The sequence below is a fragment of the Sinohyriopsis cumingii genome, chromosome 18, assembly GCF_028554795.1.
Source record: "Sinohyriopsis cumingii isolate HCF-2022 chromosome 18, ASM2855479v2, whole genome shotgun sequence".
NCBI lineage: Eukaryota > Metazoa > Mollusca > Bivalvia > Unionida > Unionidae > Sinohyriopsis > Sinohyriopsis cumingii.
In genome coordinates, this window is record NC_142978.1 from 56,050,235 (window position 1) to 56,070,013 (window position 19,779).

Below are 19,779 nucleotides of genomic sequence, written 5' to 3' on the forward strand. Positions count from 1 at the left end.
TTCAGTGTATCATGCATGACCATGCTGCTACAGAGCTCGGAAGTAGGCTACTAACTTCTTCCACATAAACTCGTCGCTAGAGGTTAATGTGTTAACAATTTTTTCTTCTTTTACTTCTTTTTGCAAATCGTCAAGGAATGGCTAAATTTATATTTTATGTGCAATATCGATGCACAAGTGATTAAATACGCAAGGATTATTCAAATCTGGTGACATCATCATGGAGGTTTTTATCATTTTGGCCTGAAATTCGATTAAGAAACATATTTTGAAAGCTATTTCTGAACAGATCCCAAAACATCAAATTCCAGGTGATCTTTCAATAACATGCTGTCTGGTTGTGTTAGAAACATTGTTTTTCAGTGGCTATTTGGCTTGCACCTGAGCAGAAGGGTAAGAGATATTTTTATTTTTGTATTGAGACCACTCTTTATTCCAAATGCCCATCTTATCTTATCTTTTTGCAAAGGTTCATCTGTCTGTTTGCAGTTCATACCTGATTGCCTTAGATCTGAGACCAAAAAGTCTAAAAACTGGACACAAAATCGGATTCAGACCACAAGCAAATTTTGGGTTTAAAAAAATCGGCTCCAAAAAAATGAGGTTTTTCCATCTGTATTTTGTAGTGCAACTAGATATTCCAGATCATTTGGTATCATTGTAGAGCTACATCTGTCTACCTTTCTATAATACCACCCACTTTAGTATATCATGCATGACCATGATGCTACAGAGCTCGGCAGTAGGCTACTACCTCCTGCCACGTTAACTCATTGCATGGGGTTAATGTGTTAATACCTCTATGTAACAGCTTTGGTGGCTTTACCACTCGCATCGAAATCCACTCACCACTGCCAGATCTGCAGTTGCTGAATCTAACAATTGCTGTTGAGTAGGTTCATTAATAACTTTACTAACAGCAGGTGGCATTGATTCTGTTGATGGTAATGTATCATCATTAATAGTGCTCGACTTACTAATCATTGTAATCCATCTTGAAGTGACTGAGCTACCTAAGATCTCAATTGTTTCAATTGATCCACAGCAGCGTTTTAATGCTACCTATGATTTGAATTGCAACTTGTTTAGCAATTGAGGCACCACATGATGATAAGGCTGTGACCATGATGCTACAGAGTTCGGCCTTTTGGTGTGCCTGTAAATGATCCATGAATATCACCAATCCCAGTTCCGTAACATGTCATGTACACAGGTTTTCTTGCATTAATAACACAAACTGGTATTATGTGTTCGCACACAACTGTCATTGTTATTATTATTAAATGAGAGGTTGATCTTTAATGGACAGTTGTATCATCAATGTTTCAAAGGGTATATCAACCATGTGCCCATCCTGATTCACCAGGGAAAACTGAATATGTGTCAGCTCATTATTACGATACTGAAGATACACAGGTGCTGTGGCGCAATTGATACCAAATCAACTGGTTCCATGGCTGGCGAAGATTAATTAATTATGGTGGACAGTTAATGGCAACCACGGTGCTGAGTGTCAGCTTGTGTTTGCATATAGAAATTTTGGAGTCCTTGCCAGTCAGCACTGACTTTTTTTTTGGGACCTCATCATTGATTGAAGTAATGTTGTACACTCCTGTAGGAAGTACAATACCCCAAGCTGATATATGATCTGATGAAAACACAACTGTGTTGTTCACTGGCTGACAACCAAACTGTTGGAACTGGATACCGGGCCAACTGTAACACAATCACAGTGACACAAATGTGATCTCAAGAGTGCACGATTCCCCAGCAGTAACAGGTACAGAAAAAGTCATTTTGAATTCTGGTATTGTGGATGAGATTGTGATCATCGAGGTAACACTCTTGGCTGTACTTACAACAACTTGTTGCATCATGGTATATATTTCATGCAAAACTGCCTCAGGACGACTCATCATCAGTGAACAAACTTTGTTCAAGGACAAGATCTATGCAGATTTGTTTGCGCAGATTCTCCAGGGTTTTCCCAAACATGGCATTGTTTATGAGCTTGAAAAGTCCTTTTCAAAATCATTGGTGGCCTTTATCCGTAGGTCCGTATTCATCTAAATATACAAGGCCATCCAAGCTTATTGATGAAATTCAAGCACTCGATGGTTTTTTGTTACACGTGTACCCAATTGCAAGTACAGCTGCAGGTTTTGTACATGTAATATATAACTGTTTAGTCAGAAAACATGGCACCAGTTTAGTGTGTACAGTGTAATTGTGGCTGGATTCATCATGGATTGAGCACCGATACAGGGACCTCCAGGCACCAACAACACTTCTGGTGCCAGTGAATAATCGTTGTGTACATCATGTGAACATTATGGGTATTCAAGATCAACATCAAAGAAGTATCCATGGTCATCGTTGATGTTGTGATCATGCTGTGCACATTTTTGAAGATCAAAGTGTGCAGGATTGATTCACTGAAATCCAACAACTGGAAATTTGTTTCATCATTGCCAAATCATAAAGGTTATTTTGATAAAGATACATGATGTAACTGTAACTTTATCCGTAGGTCCGTATTCATCTAAATATACAAGGCCATCCAAGCTTATTGATGAAATTCAAGCACTCGATGGTTTTTTGTTACACGTGTACCCAATTGCAAGTACAGCTGCAGGTTTTGTACATGTAATATATAACTGTTTAGTCAGAAAACATGGCACCAGTTTAGTGTGTACAGTGTAATTGTGGCTGGATTCATCATGGATTGAGCACCAATACAGGGACCTCCAGGCACCAACAACACTTCTGGTGCCAGTGAATAATCGTTGTGTACATCATGTAAACATTATGGGTATTCAAGATCAACATCAAAGAAGTATCCATGGTCATCGTTGATGTTGTGATCATGCTGTGCACATTTTTGAAGATCAAAGTGTGCAGGATTGATTCACTGAAATCCAACAACTGGAAATTTGTTTCATCATTGCCAAATCATAAAGGTTATTTTGATCTAGATACATGATGTAACTGTTGGGGTCAGCGGGGTCATACCCATCCAAGTTTGGGTTGTTGGCACGAGCCTATCTGTGACGTGACATTAATATTCCACACTGATCAATGTCAGTGAGCAATTCTATCTCAATTTCAGTTTTGGACAATAATGCATCCCAACCTGGTGATGAGAAGTAATGGACAGAAGCGAGTAACAAACACATCAGTGTAATGGGCAGGAGCTAGTAACAAACACATCAGCGTAATGGGCTGAGCTAGCAACAAATACATCAGTGTAAGGACAGGAGCGAGTAACAAACACATCAGTGTAATGGGCAGGAGCAAGTAACAAACACATCAGTGTAATGGGCAGGAGCTAGTAACAAACACATCAGTGTAATGGGCAGAAGCGAGTAACAAACACATCAGTGTAATGGGCAGGAGCTAGTAACAAACACATCAGTGTAATGGGCAGGAGCTAGTAATAAACACATCAGTGTAATCAGTGCAATGATACAGATCATGAGAGTGACCGAGGTCTTTTGCATTCAAATGCAGACCAAACTTTTTTTGCATGTTCGTAATCTTCGTCAATACCTTCATGTGAAAACAATGACTACAACGCTTCAATTGGTGGCAAGTGATTTTCAGCAAATTTGTTCTAGTCATTTTTGTACTCGAATGGATATATACCCTACCTCGTTGTGAAATCTGTATTGGCTGGTCAGTATTGCCAAGTGGTTCCGAAGTTTTCCGTGGTTTGATTGTTTACTAACCTTTCAAAGGATGAATTCATAAAGTGTAATGAATCAATAAAGTGCAATCGACACAGCCCAAATGTCATTTATTTTTCCATGTTGTTGGGGATCACGCTTATTGGTGATTTTGAAGCCATGGCTACTGCTTGCATTGTTAAATGGCCATTGTACCCACGCAAGTTATGAAGCAATTTTTGTTGTTATGTTTGGGTAAATTCTCAACTGCAAATTACAGTAAAAGTCATGACTGGTGAGTAGGTATTGAGCCTTAAATACATGCATGCAACGTCTGCATGGATATTTCTTGCGATGATGTTGACGGAGTCATCTAAGCAGCTGAGCAAGATTCATACAAAGTGCGATATCAATTCTGTTTCTTTAATTTCACTCAGCAACAACTCAATTCTATCCATGGGGTAAAAATGCAAGTGTATAAAGGCCTTTATAATAAGCAAACACATTAACAGTGATACCTGGGTTAAGTCTGTCAAATGTTTTCAGTGTGGCTTTAGTAACCTGCACAGGAAAAATTCATTATCACCAAAGTCGATTCTGCCCAGGTGTTTGCTGGTATTTTCGAGGCATGTCTTGGTGATCACTAGCTGGATATAACACTGACAAAATTGCCCAGTCAAAGCAAAGATTGTCAACATTTTTTATATTTATAAATGATATTGGCAAGACCCACATTAGTGTTGCTGTGTAACTGGATCAACGAAAAGGTAAATATGGTGAGAGATGTACTCAACTTGATTACATCTTTCAAGAGTCCATCCTGAGCCTTCATTGATGTATTTCTCCAGCATTTCACAAATATTTTCAATGCCTCTGCCAATTTCATCACTGATGACGTTGATGTTGCTGCGGTTCAGGATTATGCATGCACCACAACTACGTGCCTCCATTTAGGTTGACTAAAATCAGGAAGATATTCTGAAGAAATAGTGCCTTGTTTTGATTGGTCCTTCTGCCACAGACTTGAGTGGTAAAGTTACTTTTGTAATTATTAGGAATGGGTGGACCAAAAACTTTATGTAATCGTACAGAAAGTTGTATGTGTTCTTGTTTAATGAAAACATCAGGATGTAAATGTCTCTGTTTTCTGGGTCATACTAATGCTTTATGCTACTTCCTCTATGTCAGTTTACATTAGCTATTAAAAAAATGTGCTGGTCTACCAAAAATTAAACCTTGCAGGATGTATTAAACTAAGGTGGGTTAATATGTAATAAAAACCAATAGAGGTCTATCAATTATCTTAAAAATGGCACCCTCTTGACGGCTTATACATGAAATAGAAGACAAATAATTATGGTCAGAAACCACCTGTCATTATTTTGAGCATGGATGAATGGACTTCAGGTCATGCACAATCAGGAAGTGTGAAAGGTGCATGGAAAAGGCCACCAGACACACACAGTTACACCATGGCGACCAAGACTAAAGCAAACAACATTTTTCACAAAAAGTAAACCAAAGTCAGATTTTGTTTCGATCATTAGTGTATCATAGATATTTTTATATGCTTAGCCTCACATTGATTGCATGTGAACTTTTGCATAACTGATTTTAAAATACATGACAGATGGTCAAGTTTTCATGATTAGTGCACCTGTGTGGCATGGCAGTATCACTGCAGTAGATGATAACCAAGGTTGTCATGAAATCTAGCACATATCAATATCCAAACCAGTAACACCTGGATGATACTTGTGAAGTGGGGTGACAACTACAGCAAGGCAGTGAAAATGATCCATACACCCTGCACAAACAGTGTTATTTTCAGCTAAGTGCTCATCACACCAAATTAAATATGGTTGTCACTGAATGAACAATTATTCTCATACCTGAGAGGACAACACCAGGATTTCTTACCAAGGTAATTATGGTTGTTACTAAATGCAAAATTATTCTCATACCTGAGAGGACAACACCTGGATTTTTTACCAGGGTAAATATCGTTTTTACTGGATGAAAATTATTCTTATACAGCACCTGATAGGAAATCACATGGATGAAAATTATTCTTATACCTGACAGGATAACACCTGGACTAGAGAATTCAGAGACAAACACTTTCTGAGCCAGGCTTACAAAAGGATCATCTGGATTCTCCATGGAATTGGTCTGGATTCCGAAAGCAGTGCTGGCAATTACATCCATGGTAAATCTGCCACATAGCCTAAAGGAAGAAAATTATCAAATTATTGCTTCATTTCGTATTTGTTCAATTTGAAGTTGAGCAAATAAAAATTATATGAGTACCTTTATTCAGTTCTTTTTTCTAAAATTGTATTTTATGTATTTCGTTCTTCTGGATGAATAAAGTATGGAAACCATGACACGCATTATGATTGAGGTCTACTTAGTCTCTTAAAGCATCAAAATAAATTTGTACAAAAACTTAATTATTAATGTAATGAAGTGAAACCTGATAGCAGTCAAAGGCCTGTTAGATACAATACTCATATACAGTTGAGACCTCTTAACTGTCCATTTTGTGTACGGTGTAAAGTGGACTTTGCAAAAAGGTAACCATCCATGTAGTATAAGGTACCATTTATGTGGTATATGGTGTGAGATGGTCTTTGCATAAAAGGTAATGAGAAAACATGACAAACAAGAGTACCAAACCAGTTGATGATATGAAGATTAGTGTGGAAAATTTATTTTTGAGATGGGACACAGGTGTGCTGTTATGATGGCGAAATTGCTATGAAATTAACATGCAGAAGAAGGAAATAATAAATGCAATAACTGTCACCAGTATTCCAGGGAATTCTGTCTCAACTGTATATGCAGGCAAGACAAGAACTAGAAAAGAAAAAGGAAAATAAACACCAAAAATAAAATAGAAAATAATGAATAGTCTGTTATTGAAGTGCACATGAAGCATGTAGGTTTCGCTTCCTCGCAGGTGTTAATAATGTGTTTGTGTTCCCCTGTGTTCTTGTTTTGTAATGTTCTTATTTGTTGGCATACCCTCTGGGGAGTTACGGTGTGGCCCGTGCTGCCTTGCATTAGTCATGTAGCTTTGGTGTCACATCATCATTTACTCCTTATTCAGAGAGGCTCAACTACCTGCCCCCATGCATATATTCTTGTTTGTACCTATCTGATTGGGGGGGCTCTGAGTGGCCGAGTGGTCTAATGTGCTCTCCGTTACGGATCACTGCCATCTCACCTCTGTCTGCATAGGTTCGAGTCTCGGATTCGACCAATGTGGATATGTGAGAAAGCTTGCCAGTAGCTTCTCGAGGATCGGTGCTTCTTTCCGGGGTTTTCCCGGGTTCTTCCTCCACCATTAATACTGGCCGCCATGTATAGCCTATTGTGTGCTGAAAAATGGCGTTAAACCCAACAACAACAACAACAACAACCTCTTTGATTGGCACTGTGATAGTGATTGCAAGGTTGCCATGTTAGTAGGTTATTCTGTTAGTCAGGTTTTGTGGACCTCCTCTCTCTGTCAAAGGGGGACAGGAGGAGGTCCAGAGGGAGCTGGGTCGGCCACATTATCAGGGAACCACTCCACAGAGTGATATACCAAGCCAGCTACTCCCTTCCCTCCTCCCTGTTCCTGGAACAGAGGACGTCACCCTTTTATTTCCATTTATTATGATTCCTATGCCACAGGTTATATGTCAGTTCTTTTGGATTTCATGATCTGATTTCTAAAATTTACCAAGTCATTGTATATTATCTTGTCACTAATTTCATTTGTGTATAATAAATGTTTTGCTTTTATCCTCCAATATTTCTGCCTGACTGTTTGTAAAAAAAAATCCAAATCTGTCAGTAGCAGTTTCAATATATCACAACATAATGTGATTCTTAGAGTCTGTATACTGTCTTCAAGTAATACTGGTTTTTTGTGTATTTTTACTGGCAAAAGGAGTGGTCTTTCCTCAGTACACATTTTAGTGTATACCTCTTTTATGTATACATTTAATTTGCATTTTTCTTTCTTAATGATTTTATGTTATGTACATCTGTATTTTGTACCTGACCTGTCCAAAATTAAGTTCACAGTGTACCTTACCAGTGACATTTACTTTGTAAACAACATAATACATGGCTAGAACTTTTAAGACTATTCGGGATTTAATTCACACTACTGTAAGTTCTTTTTAAATTTTTACTTTGTATTCAATGAAATTAAAATATTTATTGAATTATACAAAGCTTGTTGGTTTTCACTCTTTTTCTTTTACTTATTTTAAGACCATAGAGTCGTAACATCTCATTATGACACAACCTTCTTGTTAACATACCTCAGCAAAGGGATGCCTCGCCTATAACATAGAACATTTGTATGGCTCCACTGAACTGTATTATGAGTGATTAGTGTATTACTTGTACCTAACTCTGGTTCAAAAAGACCTGGGTTCAAACCCTAGAAATGCCAAAAAAATCAACAGATCCCCAAATTCTTCCCATCTTCAGCTGTCACCCAATTGTATTTCATTTTTTAAACTTCCAATAGACTACAAGCCAATCTTGTCTGGGCAACTTTTACACCATTACAAATTGCCACCTGATGTGTACCGCTTGTCTGATTCAGTGACAAATGTCACCATCATGGTAACAATTTTACAGCTGACACTATATAATATGTATAAAAAAATTTAAAAAACTTATTTATTTTTCATCTGATTTGCAATAAATTATCAGCATCAACTGAAAATGTGTTTCTAATAAAGTAGTAGCATTTTCAATAGAATCAACAGATGTAAAGAAAACACAGGCAATTGAGTCAATGTGGTCAATTGGTCAGCAACATGCATGTCCAAGTAAGCTAAAACAAACATACTCACTGTTTCAGATCAACACTTGACTTGGACTGGGCATTTTTCTGAAAAGTCTTTGCAAGTACTACCCCACATCTGTTAATTTCTGTTATCATCTGAAATAATGATAGTAAATGTCGAATAAGTGAGAAAACTGAAGATAAGGTTAATGTACCATTGCTTTTCAAAACTATTTTTAAAAGCCCATCCACACCAACAATATTTCTATGCTTCTTCTTTCAAGCCTCATGTATGAATCATTTTAAAAAAAATTAGCATTCTCACAAAATTTGAAAAAAAGGCATGGAAATCATCCTTTACAGTGGGCACCTTCAGCAGCATTTTGAAGGACAGCCCTGTGTTGATTGCAATGTATTGTTTAGTTTATAGTAATAATAATAATAATATAAAACAGTATCATTAATACCGGTAGCAGTTTTATATTATCATTATTATGTTAAACTGAATACCTAGTTCTGGGAGAAAAATTCAGTAACAAAAAATGTGTTCATGTTTTCATCATCTTTAAATAGTATACAAAGCTTTAATTACATGTCAAGTCATGAATTTGATGACAAGTCATAAAATCATAAGTATAGAAAATATTTGTCAAACTGCTTTATGTGTTCATGCAGCTTGACTGGTGACAGTCTATATATGCTGGAAAATATAAATGCTGCCCAATTGTTGCAGGTAGTTATAGCTTCTCCACTGCATGAGCAATAATCGGTGAGGCATTTAGAATAATGAAATTTGACAAGACCAAGCCATTGCAGACAAAGAGAATTCATGTTGGAAAGATAATCCCTTGAATTATATTGACTCACTAGCTTGCAAAACAATGTTCACTATGCAGAGCAAATAAACAATGGCCTCCTTTATGTATTTTCATGTTGTGTTAATCCACTCTGATCACTGACGTATTACCACTCATGACTATAAAACTTCTATCCATCCCATATGTGACAATTTATGTTAGCTAGACAAGAAAAGAGCAATCCAAGTTATAAATCCCTTTAATCATATCTACTCACTGGCATGTCAAATGCAATCCAGTGAGTGGACACATTGCAGCAAGCAGTTCAAATAAACAAATACATGTTCAACTTGCAATCACAGACATGATATCAAGCACATAATTAACTGTTTTTGTTTATGAGCCAAGAGATGGGGCATTCTGCGGCTGTTTTTGTTAGCGAGACACAAGATGAACCCTTTTGTAGATGTTCAAGTTAGTCACACAAGATGGACCCTTTTGCAGATGTTCAAGTTAGTCACACAAAAGATGGGTCATCCTGCAGGCATTCTTGTTAATGAGACACAAGATGGGGAATTTTGCAGTGGTTGCTAGTGAGACAAAAGATAGGACATTTTGCAGTGAGTTTTGTTGGGAAGAAATTATACTGGGTATCTTGCAGCAGTCTTTTTTAGTGAGACATGACATAGGGTCTTATGCAGCGGTCTGCCATTTTTGGTGTAGATGTAGCGATGGACTATGGCCATACAAGCACCCACACATAGAGACCCCAAAGAGATCAGTTAATCCAGGGTGTAATGGACAGACTATGGCCACATGTGTATCACGTAGACACAGACCTAAAAGTGATCACTTAATCTAGGGTGTAGACAGACAGAATGACTACGGCAATATGAGCAGCCACACACACAGACCCAGACCTGCCAACCCTGATGAATCCGTCTCAGTAAGGCAGTTGATTATTTTCCATAAGATTGGCCAGTTTTCAGTAATGTGTAACAAAAATACCATAAACTTTATTGTAAAGCTGGAAAACGTAATTAAAAGTTTGGTATTCGGAACATACAACAACGATAAACATTATGTTCAACTGAAAAGTTTGTAAAGTATGCATATACTTTATTTGCCACTAGTACAGTTGCACAAACTTTAGTTCCAAACCCTGTGGAGCTCAATGCTTGGAAGTTCTTTTTCCATTCCACATGACGATGACAATCATATTTCCTGCCATGAGTCATACTCAAAGTGGCATGTGATGTCCAGTAAACATAACTGTGTCCCTTCCAGCTTATATCAAAAGAATCTGAATATTCCTTTTATCTTTCTGTGTTGATTATTAACACTTTTCAAGAGGTTTATTTCCCCTTTTGTCTTAAACATACATCGCCTGCTGGACGCCATTTAAAAAAAAATTCTATGATCATCTGATGTGCTGCTGTAAAGTTAGTCTGGTTTCCTGACTGATTTCACTACTTCTAATATGAAACCCGGATCCAAATCAAACAATGATGAACAAATTTTCTGGATTTTTTGCCAATGTTCATTTTTCCATACTATTTGCTTGTATACCATTAAGTCTGTATTTTAAAGGTAAATTTCGTAAGATTTATGGAAAATTGTACGAATTGGCAGGTCTGCAGACCCCAACATAATCACTTACTCTAGGGTGTAGATGGACAGATGCACGATGGCCTTACAAGTACTCATGCACACAAACTCTAAAGAGATCACTTAATTTTGGGTGTAGATGGACAGATGTATTATGGCCATAAGAGTACACTACACAGAGACCCCAAAGTGATCACTTAATCTCGGGTGTATATTGACAGAATGACCATGGCCATACAAGTACCCATACATACAAACTTCAAAGAGAGCAGCTACATCTATGGTATGGACTCACAGATGGACTATGGCATATAAATGCTCCAAATGGAGCACTTAAACTAGGGTATGGATGGACAGATTGACTAGGCCCATACAGGTACACATGCACACAGACCCCAAAGTGCTCACTTAATCTTGGGTGTAGACAGACAATGGCCACACTATTACACACACACAATGGCCCAAAAGTGATCACTTAATCTTGGGTGTAGACAGACAATGGCCACACTAGTACACACACACAAAGACCCCAAAGTGATCACTTAATCTTGGGTGTAGACAGACAATGGCCACACTAGTACACACGCACAAAGACCCCAAATTGATTACAAAATGCTGAGCTTCTGTAATAATGTAAATATAAGTTCGGCTTGTGTAACATGACGGTGATGTCACATACAATCAGCACTCTTTGTTCTTTGGCTCTTCTGACTCCAGCAACAATGACACAATTAATGATGGTGCCCTTGCTGATCACCACACTGACTAGGGAGAGACGTGCACCACGGATTTATTTTTCTGCACATGAATGCTACTTTTACTCATGACTTTGTGAATTCTGTGTTGTACCATGTTCGATAAAACACACATCTTATGATGCAAAGGAATCAATCTGATTTCAAATTAAATGGAACCTGTAGCTTTTACATGGAAACACTGTTGTGTATTTTTACCTTAAACATGGCATCACAAACAACCAAAGTAAAATTACAAATCTGGTTCACACATTGTGGAAAATTTGTATTTTCATCAATATGAATTTAACTTACTCATTTTATATTTTAAACATTACACTGTCATAATCAATCTTGATATGGGTCAAATTCAGTCATATCGGTGGGGGGGGGGGGAGAAAAATCATTAAGTTGGCAGTATTGCCTCCCTTTCTTGATGACTAACATTTTATCCAGGTCTTAAATAATTTGCAGATCAACCTCTTGTTTCCTGACAACAGCATTACAAATGAATGCATTCAGTGGTGTTATGCCGTTATGGATCAGTGTCATCTCATCTCTGTGTGGGTTCGAGTCTCAAGTCTGGCCAATGTACATATGTGAGAAAGCTTGCCAGTAGCTTCTCGTGGGTTGGTGGTTCTTCCCGGGGTTTTCCCTGGTTCTTCCTCCACCATTTATACTGGCCGCCACGTATAGCTTATCTTGTGCTGAAAAATAGCATTAACCCCTATAACAACAACAACAAATGGTGTTATGCTGTGTATTTCCTTCAAACACAAAAGGTTTAGAAAAGTAGTGAAGTTTATTCTTGTTGTTTTGTTTGTGGGGGGGGGCAGGGGTTAGGACCATGAGCACAGTTGACAAATGTGACTTACCAACTTCAGTTTACCAGAGCTAAATGTTGGTGTGATGATCTTCCGAACTCTGGTCCAATCAGCTCCATGAAGGAAGAACACACTTTTACATATTGGCCATGGTTCAGCCCCTTCAATTCCCTAAAAGGAGACAATAACAGGTTTACTTCCTAATGTTTTACCATTTATTTGCAGGTGCAGACAAGTGTGTGTGTGTGTGTGTGTGTGTCAGTGTGTAATGCATCACTGGTTAAATATAACATGCACTATCTATGTGATATGGTAATGCATCACTGGTTAAATATAACAAGTACTATTTATGTGATATGGTAATGCATCACTGGTTAAATATAACGAGCACTATCTGTGATATGGTAATGCATCACTGGTTAAATATAACAAGCACTATCTGTGATATGGTAATGCATCACTGGTTAAATATAACAAGCACTATCTATGTGATATGGTAATGTATCACTCGTTAAATATAACAAGCACTATCTATGTGATATGGTAATGCATCACTGGTTAAATATAACAAGCACTATTTATGTGATATGGTAATGCATCACTGGCTAAATATAACAAGTACTATCTATGTGATATAGTAATGCATTACTGGTTAAATATAACAAGCACTATCTATGTGATATGGTAATGTATCACTTGTTAAATATAACAAGCACTATATATGGTAATGCATCACTGGTTAAATATAGCAAGCACTATCATAATATAACAAGCATGATGTCCCACCCAGTCACATTATCCTGACACCAGGCTGACCAGTCCTAACACTAACCTCTTAATGCTGAGTGCCAAGCGAGGCAGCTGTTAGTACCATTTTTGTAAGTCTTTGGTATGACGCGGCTGGGGATCGAACCCTTGACCTACCGCATCCGAGGCGGACGCTCTAACCACTGGGCCACCGAAGCGGTCTGATATGGTAATGCATCACTGGTTAAATATAACAAGCACTATCTATATGATATGATAATGCATACCTGGTTAAATATAACAAGCATTATCTATGTGATATGGTAATGCATACCTGGTTAAATATAACAAGCATTACCTATGTATATATTTGACACTAAATCTAAGCAAGCGGATCAGCAACTTATAAAAGTATCCAATAAAATATTGTTTTCACCATAGTGAAACCGTGATAATTACATTACCACATTTGCCAGCTTATCAGACAATACTTTTTGATCAGAAAATCTTAGCTTCATCTTATATTCCGAATCAACTTATATACGAATTTTGTCATCTGAATTGCTTTATCATATTTTTCATACAGAAAATGATTCTCCAATAGTACGAAAAATAACGTATAAAAAAAATTAATTTTGGGGAAGAGACTATGCATGAAAAAATACAGGATCCCACATTAAGTATTTTGAACAATTACATGATTGTCAGTATTAAAAATGAACATACATCAGATGTAATTGTGCTAAAGCAGCATGCATCTGTAATGTATGTTGTTTATAATATATGTCATTTAAATTTGATTACATATATGTGCATTAGAATTTACAAGTTAGAATATGAATAACCATGACAATGACACATTCCATCACAATTTTCTCCTTGCAAACTTGATTAAATAAAACGTATGCACCATTGAAAGAGCGATGAACAGACAGAGATGTCTTCACGATTGTAAATCTGTATTGTTCACTTACCTAATGACTGATCTTATTCGTGTACAAGTGCAGTACCACATTCCATTATCAATTAATACCACTAGGTAAGCAATTCCTTCTAATTTTTGTTGCCACTTCCATTATTAAAAGAATCACATTGCTTTTTTGTGGTATTTACATGCTAATTAAATATGCTATGGCTGTATTCAGTCATTCCAAGACAACACCTGTTTGAGGTCAAGATTCTGCAGACCAGATCAGTTTAGCGAGGCTACCAATAGGGAAATGAGACTACCCATGGGTATTATGAACACCATACCATATAATAAAAGGAAATGCCAGATGGTTACTAGTGTAAATTTCTCAGCCAGTGACATTTTTAAACTTGCTGACAGAACCGACAGCAATGTAATGTACACCTAGCATGAGAAAAGATCAAAAACAATTGCTGCCTAAGTACAGGAAGAATACATGCACTTTAAACAAAATCTTATTTATTGGGAATGGAGAGGTCATTATACATGCAAATTAAATTAGACAGCATGCGAAATGGTCATTCTTGGGATTTAACTTAATGGAGTCTATATGAAAATAACTACTGTGAATATTTAAACCTGAAGGAATATGGTATGTATTTTCATAGCTTACATTTACTGTTTCATTTATCAATGTTTTCTCTCTTTGACAAAAGCTTCAGCAACACAGGGCAATAAGGTATATAAAAAAATACGGACAGCTGAACTTTCTCTATTTCTCTCTCATACATCAGACCATAATTTATTTTGACCATGAGGTGCAGAAGAAAAATGCAATGGAATACATATGCATCCTTCTCCCTGTATCTCTCCCCCACCCCCACCCCAAACAAACAAATTGGAAAAAGCATTTTAGTATTAATGATGCAATTTCCCTATTGCCGGTAATCTGAAAGAGCATGCAGTGTATTTTTAATATTTTTGAAACCGGAGGTTATTATAATTTAATTCCTCTCAGCATCATGAGTTATGTATAACTCAACAAATTTTAGGGTCAGCATCGTCAAGTACATAATACATTTAAAATACTTTGTTTGAAACAAATTAGGTACTTTTAGTTACATTTAATGATCCTGACTGGAAATGTATAGATATGATAAAATTCACGATGCTGTGTGGGACTAAGTGGAAAACACAAACCTAGGTATTTATTTGGCCTCTTCTTATACTCAGCCTTGACTTATATATGGATGAAGGACGGAAAATTTGCCAAATTTGCTCATTCGACTTATACTCCTTATTGACTTATAGGCCAGCAAATATGGTATATTTTAACCCAGTTAGTTGAAAGAGTTGTAAACCTCTAATTCTGTTGATAAAGAGTGTTTTTGGCAATCTAAATCACAAGAAAATGCACACCAACTTATAAATATAAAAGTGATTTTAAAGTACTTGAACTAAACTAAAACTATAATTTTTGACCAAAGTGTTTTAAAAGTACTTGAACCCTAAGCAATATAAAATATCATTGTTACATCAAAGGGATTTCAAAGTGCTTGAACCCTGCACAAAATATCATTTTTAACCCAAAGTCACTTCAAAGTACTTGAACCCTAAGCAATCTAGAAATATTATTTTTACTCCAAAGTGATTTCAAAGTACTTGAACCCTAAGCATTATAAAATATCATATTTACCCCAAAGTGACTTCAAAATATGGCACTTGAACCCTAAACAATATAAAATATCATATTTACTCCAAATTGATTTCAAAGTACTTGAACCCTAAGCAATATAAAATATCATTTTTACCCCAAAGTCATTTCAAAGTACTCGAACCCTAGGAAATATATCATATTTAGCCCAAAGTGTCTTCAAAGTACTTGAACCCTAAGAAACATAAAATATCATTTTTATCCCAAAGTGATTCCAAAGTACCTGAACCCTAAGAAATAAAAAATATAATTTTTATCCCCAAGTGATTTCAAAGTACTTTAACCCTAAGCAGTATAACATAACATTTTTACCTAAAAGTGATTTCAAAGTACATGAACCCTAGGAAATATAAAATATAATTTTTTATCCCCAAGTGATTTCAGAGTACTTGAACCCTAAGCAATATAAAATATCATTTTATCCCCAAATTATTTCAAAATTCTTGAACCCTAAGCAATATAAAATACATTTACCCCAAAGTGACTTCAAATTACCTGAACCCTTAACAATATGAAATATCATATTTACTCCAAAGTGATTTCAAAGTACTTGAACCCTAAGCAATATAAAATATCATAGTGAAATACCAATAGTTGGCTAGAAAGAAGAGATAGTCTCCCATAGCAGTAGACACGTGGGTTCAAGGCAAATAGAGTATCTCAAAAACTGCTTGGATAACAACTATTCTGAATTGTATCAAACTATTTAGTAGACAATGTTTTTCAAACGTATCACCCAGGGAAAGGGCTTGCATTTGCACTGTGAGCACCACATGCTGTCAAAAATGGCCTTTGGATGTGAAAATTGCATGTATAAAATAGGGGTTGGGGTGCATAAACTTCTTCTGCTATGAACTGCCATTGACTTCTCTGGTCAAGTGGATAATATTCTTATGCTTTGTTTTAATATAGGTATCTAAAAAACATGGACCTTTTTCACCTCACTTGTGTATTTGATTTTTATGATTTATACTTGGTCACTGATTGCAGCATTAAATTTGTACATAAAAACTGGCCCCTGCCTCCTACATGCATCTGCCTTGTCCTTGATATGTTATGTGCAAAACAAGCACTGATTATTCATCTTTTTATAGATGACTATTACATCAGGACATCAGAGCAAGGTCGAAGGAAGGCATTTGACAATAGCTATGGATATGTATTGCACAACTAAAATTAGTTTCCCCCCCCCAAAAAAAAACTACATTATAATAGAACCAACAGCTTAACCATAGCTACTGTTTAGCTGAGTTTGTCAGTAAGGAGGGTTGGCTGATTCTCTATTAAACTAAAAAAACATCCAGAAAAAAAATACCTTTGACGGAGAGGTCCATGTTATGGAATGTTAGTATGTCTTGGGGCCACATGTGCCATAACAATGGGACAAAGAGAAAAAATGCTTGTGCCTTGCTGTAATAATGAGCAGAGGTGAAAGGAGGAACAGGTAGTATGGGAACACCAAAATGATGCCTTCATGATGTCCTCTAAAGAGTGATTAAGCTAGGTCCAGAAGGTAGCAATGGCACAAACCTCATAGGGTCAAAGTTAAATCAAGGAAAGGTCTTGATCATTAAGAGACTGGTATGCTTTTTTGATCATGGTGACAATCCATCGTGAAATGGTGGAACCTGAAATGTCTACGGAACTCTTGGGAGGGAGGAAAAGAAGCTTACTACCCTTTCTTTTTCCTTTGGATGCCTTAAGATAGAAATGGAGTGCCATCACAGGACAAAAAAAGTATATCTGTATGATCCAAAGCACAGATTCAACTGAGATTTCTATTGAAGTGGAGCATTGTAAGGTAATTGATTTTTGCTAAAATTCCCGGTCAACAAAGGGTGAAAACCAAATCATAATTCACACTTAACCAAAGACAGCCAGTATCAATAGATAAGGCATGAATCTCACTTCATCAGCATGCTGAAGCGAGGGCAAGTAGAAAAACAGTGAGGTCCTGAAAAGAAGCATCACTCAACTGTTCATATGGTTAAAGACCATAAAACACAAGAATGATTCCATTTAGATGTAAGAGAGTGAGAAATAGGTCTCTGCAGCACAAAATACATAATAAGATCAGTAAGGTGCGAAACCAAAACAATTTCTGTGCCTTGAGAGAACTTAAATGTCTGAAATGGCAGCTCTGTAGCCCTTTGATAGTGGATAGAGTATTTTTTGCTCTCAAAAGAAAGAAAAAAGGAAATCAGCAACTGAAGTTATAGAGGGGCAACTAAGATCAACACATTTCCTACTGCACTAATCACAGAAGATTCTCCACCTGGCGTCACAGACCTTGGATGTAGAAGCTCTCCTGGCCTGAATGATGCAACTGGCAACTTGGCATGAAAAACCGTTCTGGTGGAGAGATCACTTGAGATGAGCTAAGCATGAAGGTGGAAAATGTGTCGGCTGTTGTGGAGAAGGGAACCCAGTGTTGCAACAGAAGATCCCTCCTTAGTGAAAGAGACATTGGTCAAGTGATCAACAGGTCTAAAAGATCAATGAACCGAGAGTGCTGAGGTCACAGAGGGGTTATGAGAATGATCTGAGGAGTGCAAATGGTGATGAAATGATGGACTTTTTGTGGAATCAGTCAGAAAGGCATGGCGAACAGCGGATCCCTATGGAGACTGAATGCATCCACTGCCCATGCTCCTTGATCCGGGACAGGAGAAATGAAAAATGAAAGTCTGTTGTTGAGTCTGGTTGTAAATAGATCCATTAGGGGCCTTCCCCACTCCAAGAAAAAGGACTCTGTAACAGAGAGGTGAAGAGTCCATTCTGTGAGGATGACTCAGCCAGTACTGTAAAGATATTCTTGCCGAGGATATGCTAAACTCTTGAGCGTTATGATCTCCAAGGTGGTCCAGCAATCCTTACAAAGAGATGGGGCATGTGTGCCTCGTGGACATCAGAGATAAGATATGACAGATGTGTTGCTGAAGGAGACCATGACAAATTGACCCCTCACTCTGTTGATACACCCATGCAATGCTAGGCATACAGCCTTCATTTCTAGGTTGTTTATGTGGAGGAATGATTCGAATGGGGTCAAAGACCCTGTAGAATTATGCCCTCAAGTTCTAAATGACAGAATCTGACGCACCTGTGAATAGACAGGAGTAGGGTTCAGGTGCATGCATGGGGACTCCAATCATGACTCTGTCCAGAGTCACCCACCATTGCAAATGGTGATGAAATGATGGTTTTAGGAAAATCAGTGTTGATGGAGAATCATTGTGAGGTTTCCATCCTTGTGAGAAAGGAGGAACTCTAGAGGCTGCATATGAAGACATCCTAATAGAACCAAGTTGGCAGAGGTGTTCAAGGTTCCCAGAGCAGACAGGTACTATTGAGCTGACAGTTTTTGCTCATTGCATCTCTGCCAGGATTTGATTTGTCTAACCCAGTGGAACTCTTAAGTTCTTGTTTGTGAGAATATTCATCCTATGTAAATGAAGTCTTGTGATGAAATGAGTTCTCAAGGTTGGGCAAAAGGCCCAATTGAGTTACAATGGACCAACAGCGGTACAAATCCTCATGAAGGGACTGGATTTGAATACTGTGATCAGCCAGCAGTCAAAATACTGGAGAAATTGTATTCCCAGTAATAACCAAATGTATCCGATAACTATTCACATAACTCTGGTGAAAAATCTAGGCATGGAAGAAACTTCAAACAGTAGGACCTGGAATTGAAAAACATCCTGTTCTAAACAAAACTGGAGATATCTGCAATGTGGAGGAAATATGAGGATGTGTAGATAAGTATCCTGAAAGTCGATGGCAAATGCCAAATCAGATGATCAAATTCTGGACTGAGGTGATCTCCATCTTGAAAGGTTCTACCAGTTTAAAGGGAAGTGCTGATTATAATGTAAAACTTTCCACTTTTCCTGGTGACCAGGAAGATACAGGAATAGAAGGCGGGTGACTGATCATTCAGGACTCTCTCAACAGTCCCTTCATGTAAAGGATGTGCACTTCC

At 37.3% G+C, this 19,779-nt stretch overlaps 1 protein-coding gene across 1 annotated transcript in view; it reads right to left on the reverse strand.

Annotated features, from left to right (window-relative positions):
• LOC149776690 (uncharacterized) overlaps positions 1-19,779 on the reverse strand; it is a 187,124-nt gene that overhangs the window by 129,656 nt on the left and 37,689 nt on the right. The window contains exons 6-8 of the mRNA XM_089941330.1: positions 12,475-12,594; positions 8,528-8,616; positions 5,744-5,892 (exon numbers count right to left, since the gene is read on the reverse strand). Of these exons, the coding sequence (XP_089797456.1) occupies positions 5,744-5,892; positions 8,528-8,616; positions 12,475-12,594 (358 nt within the window). The remainder of the gene's footprint in view (positions 1-5,743; positions 5,893-8,527; positions 8,617-12,474; positions 12,595-19,779) is intronic.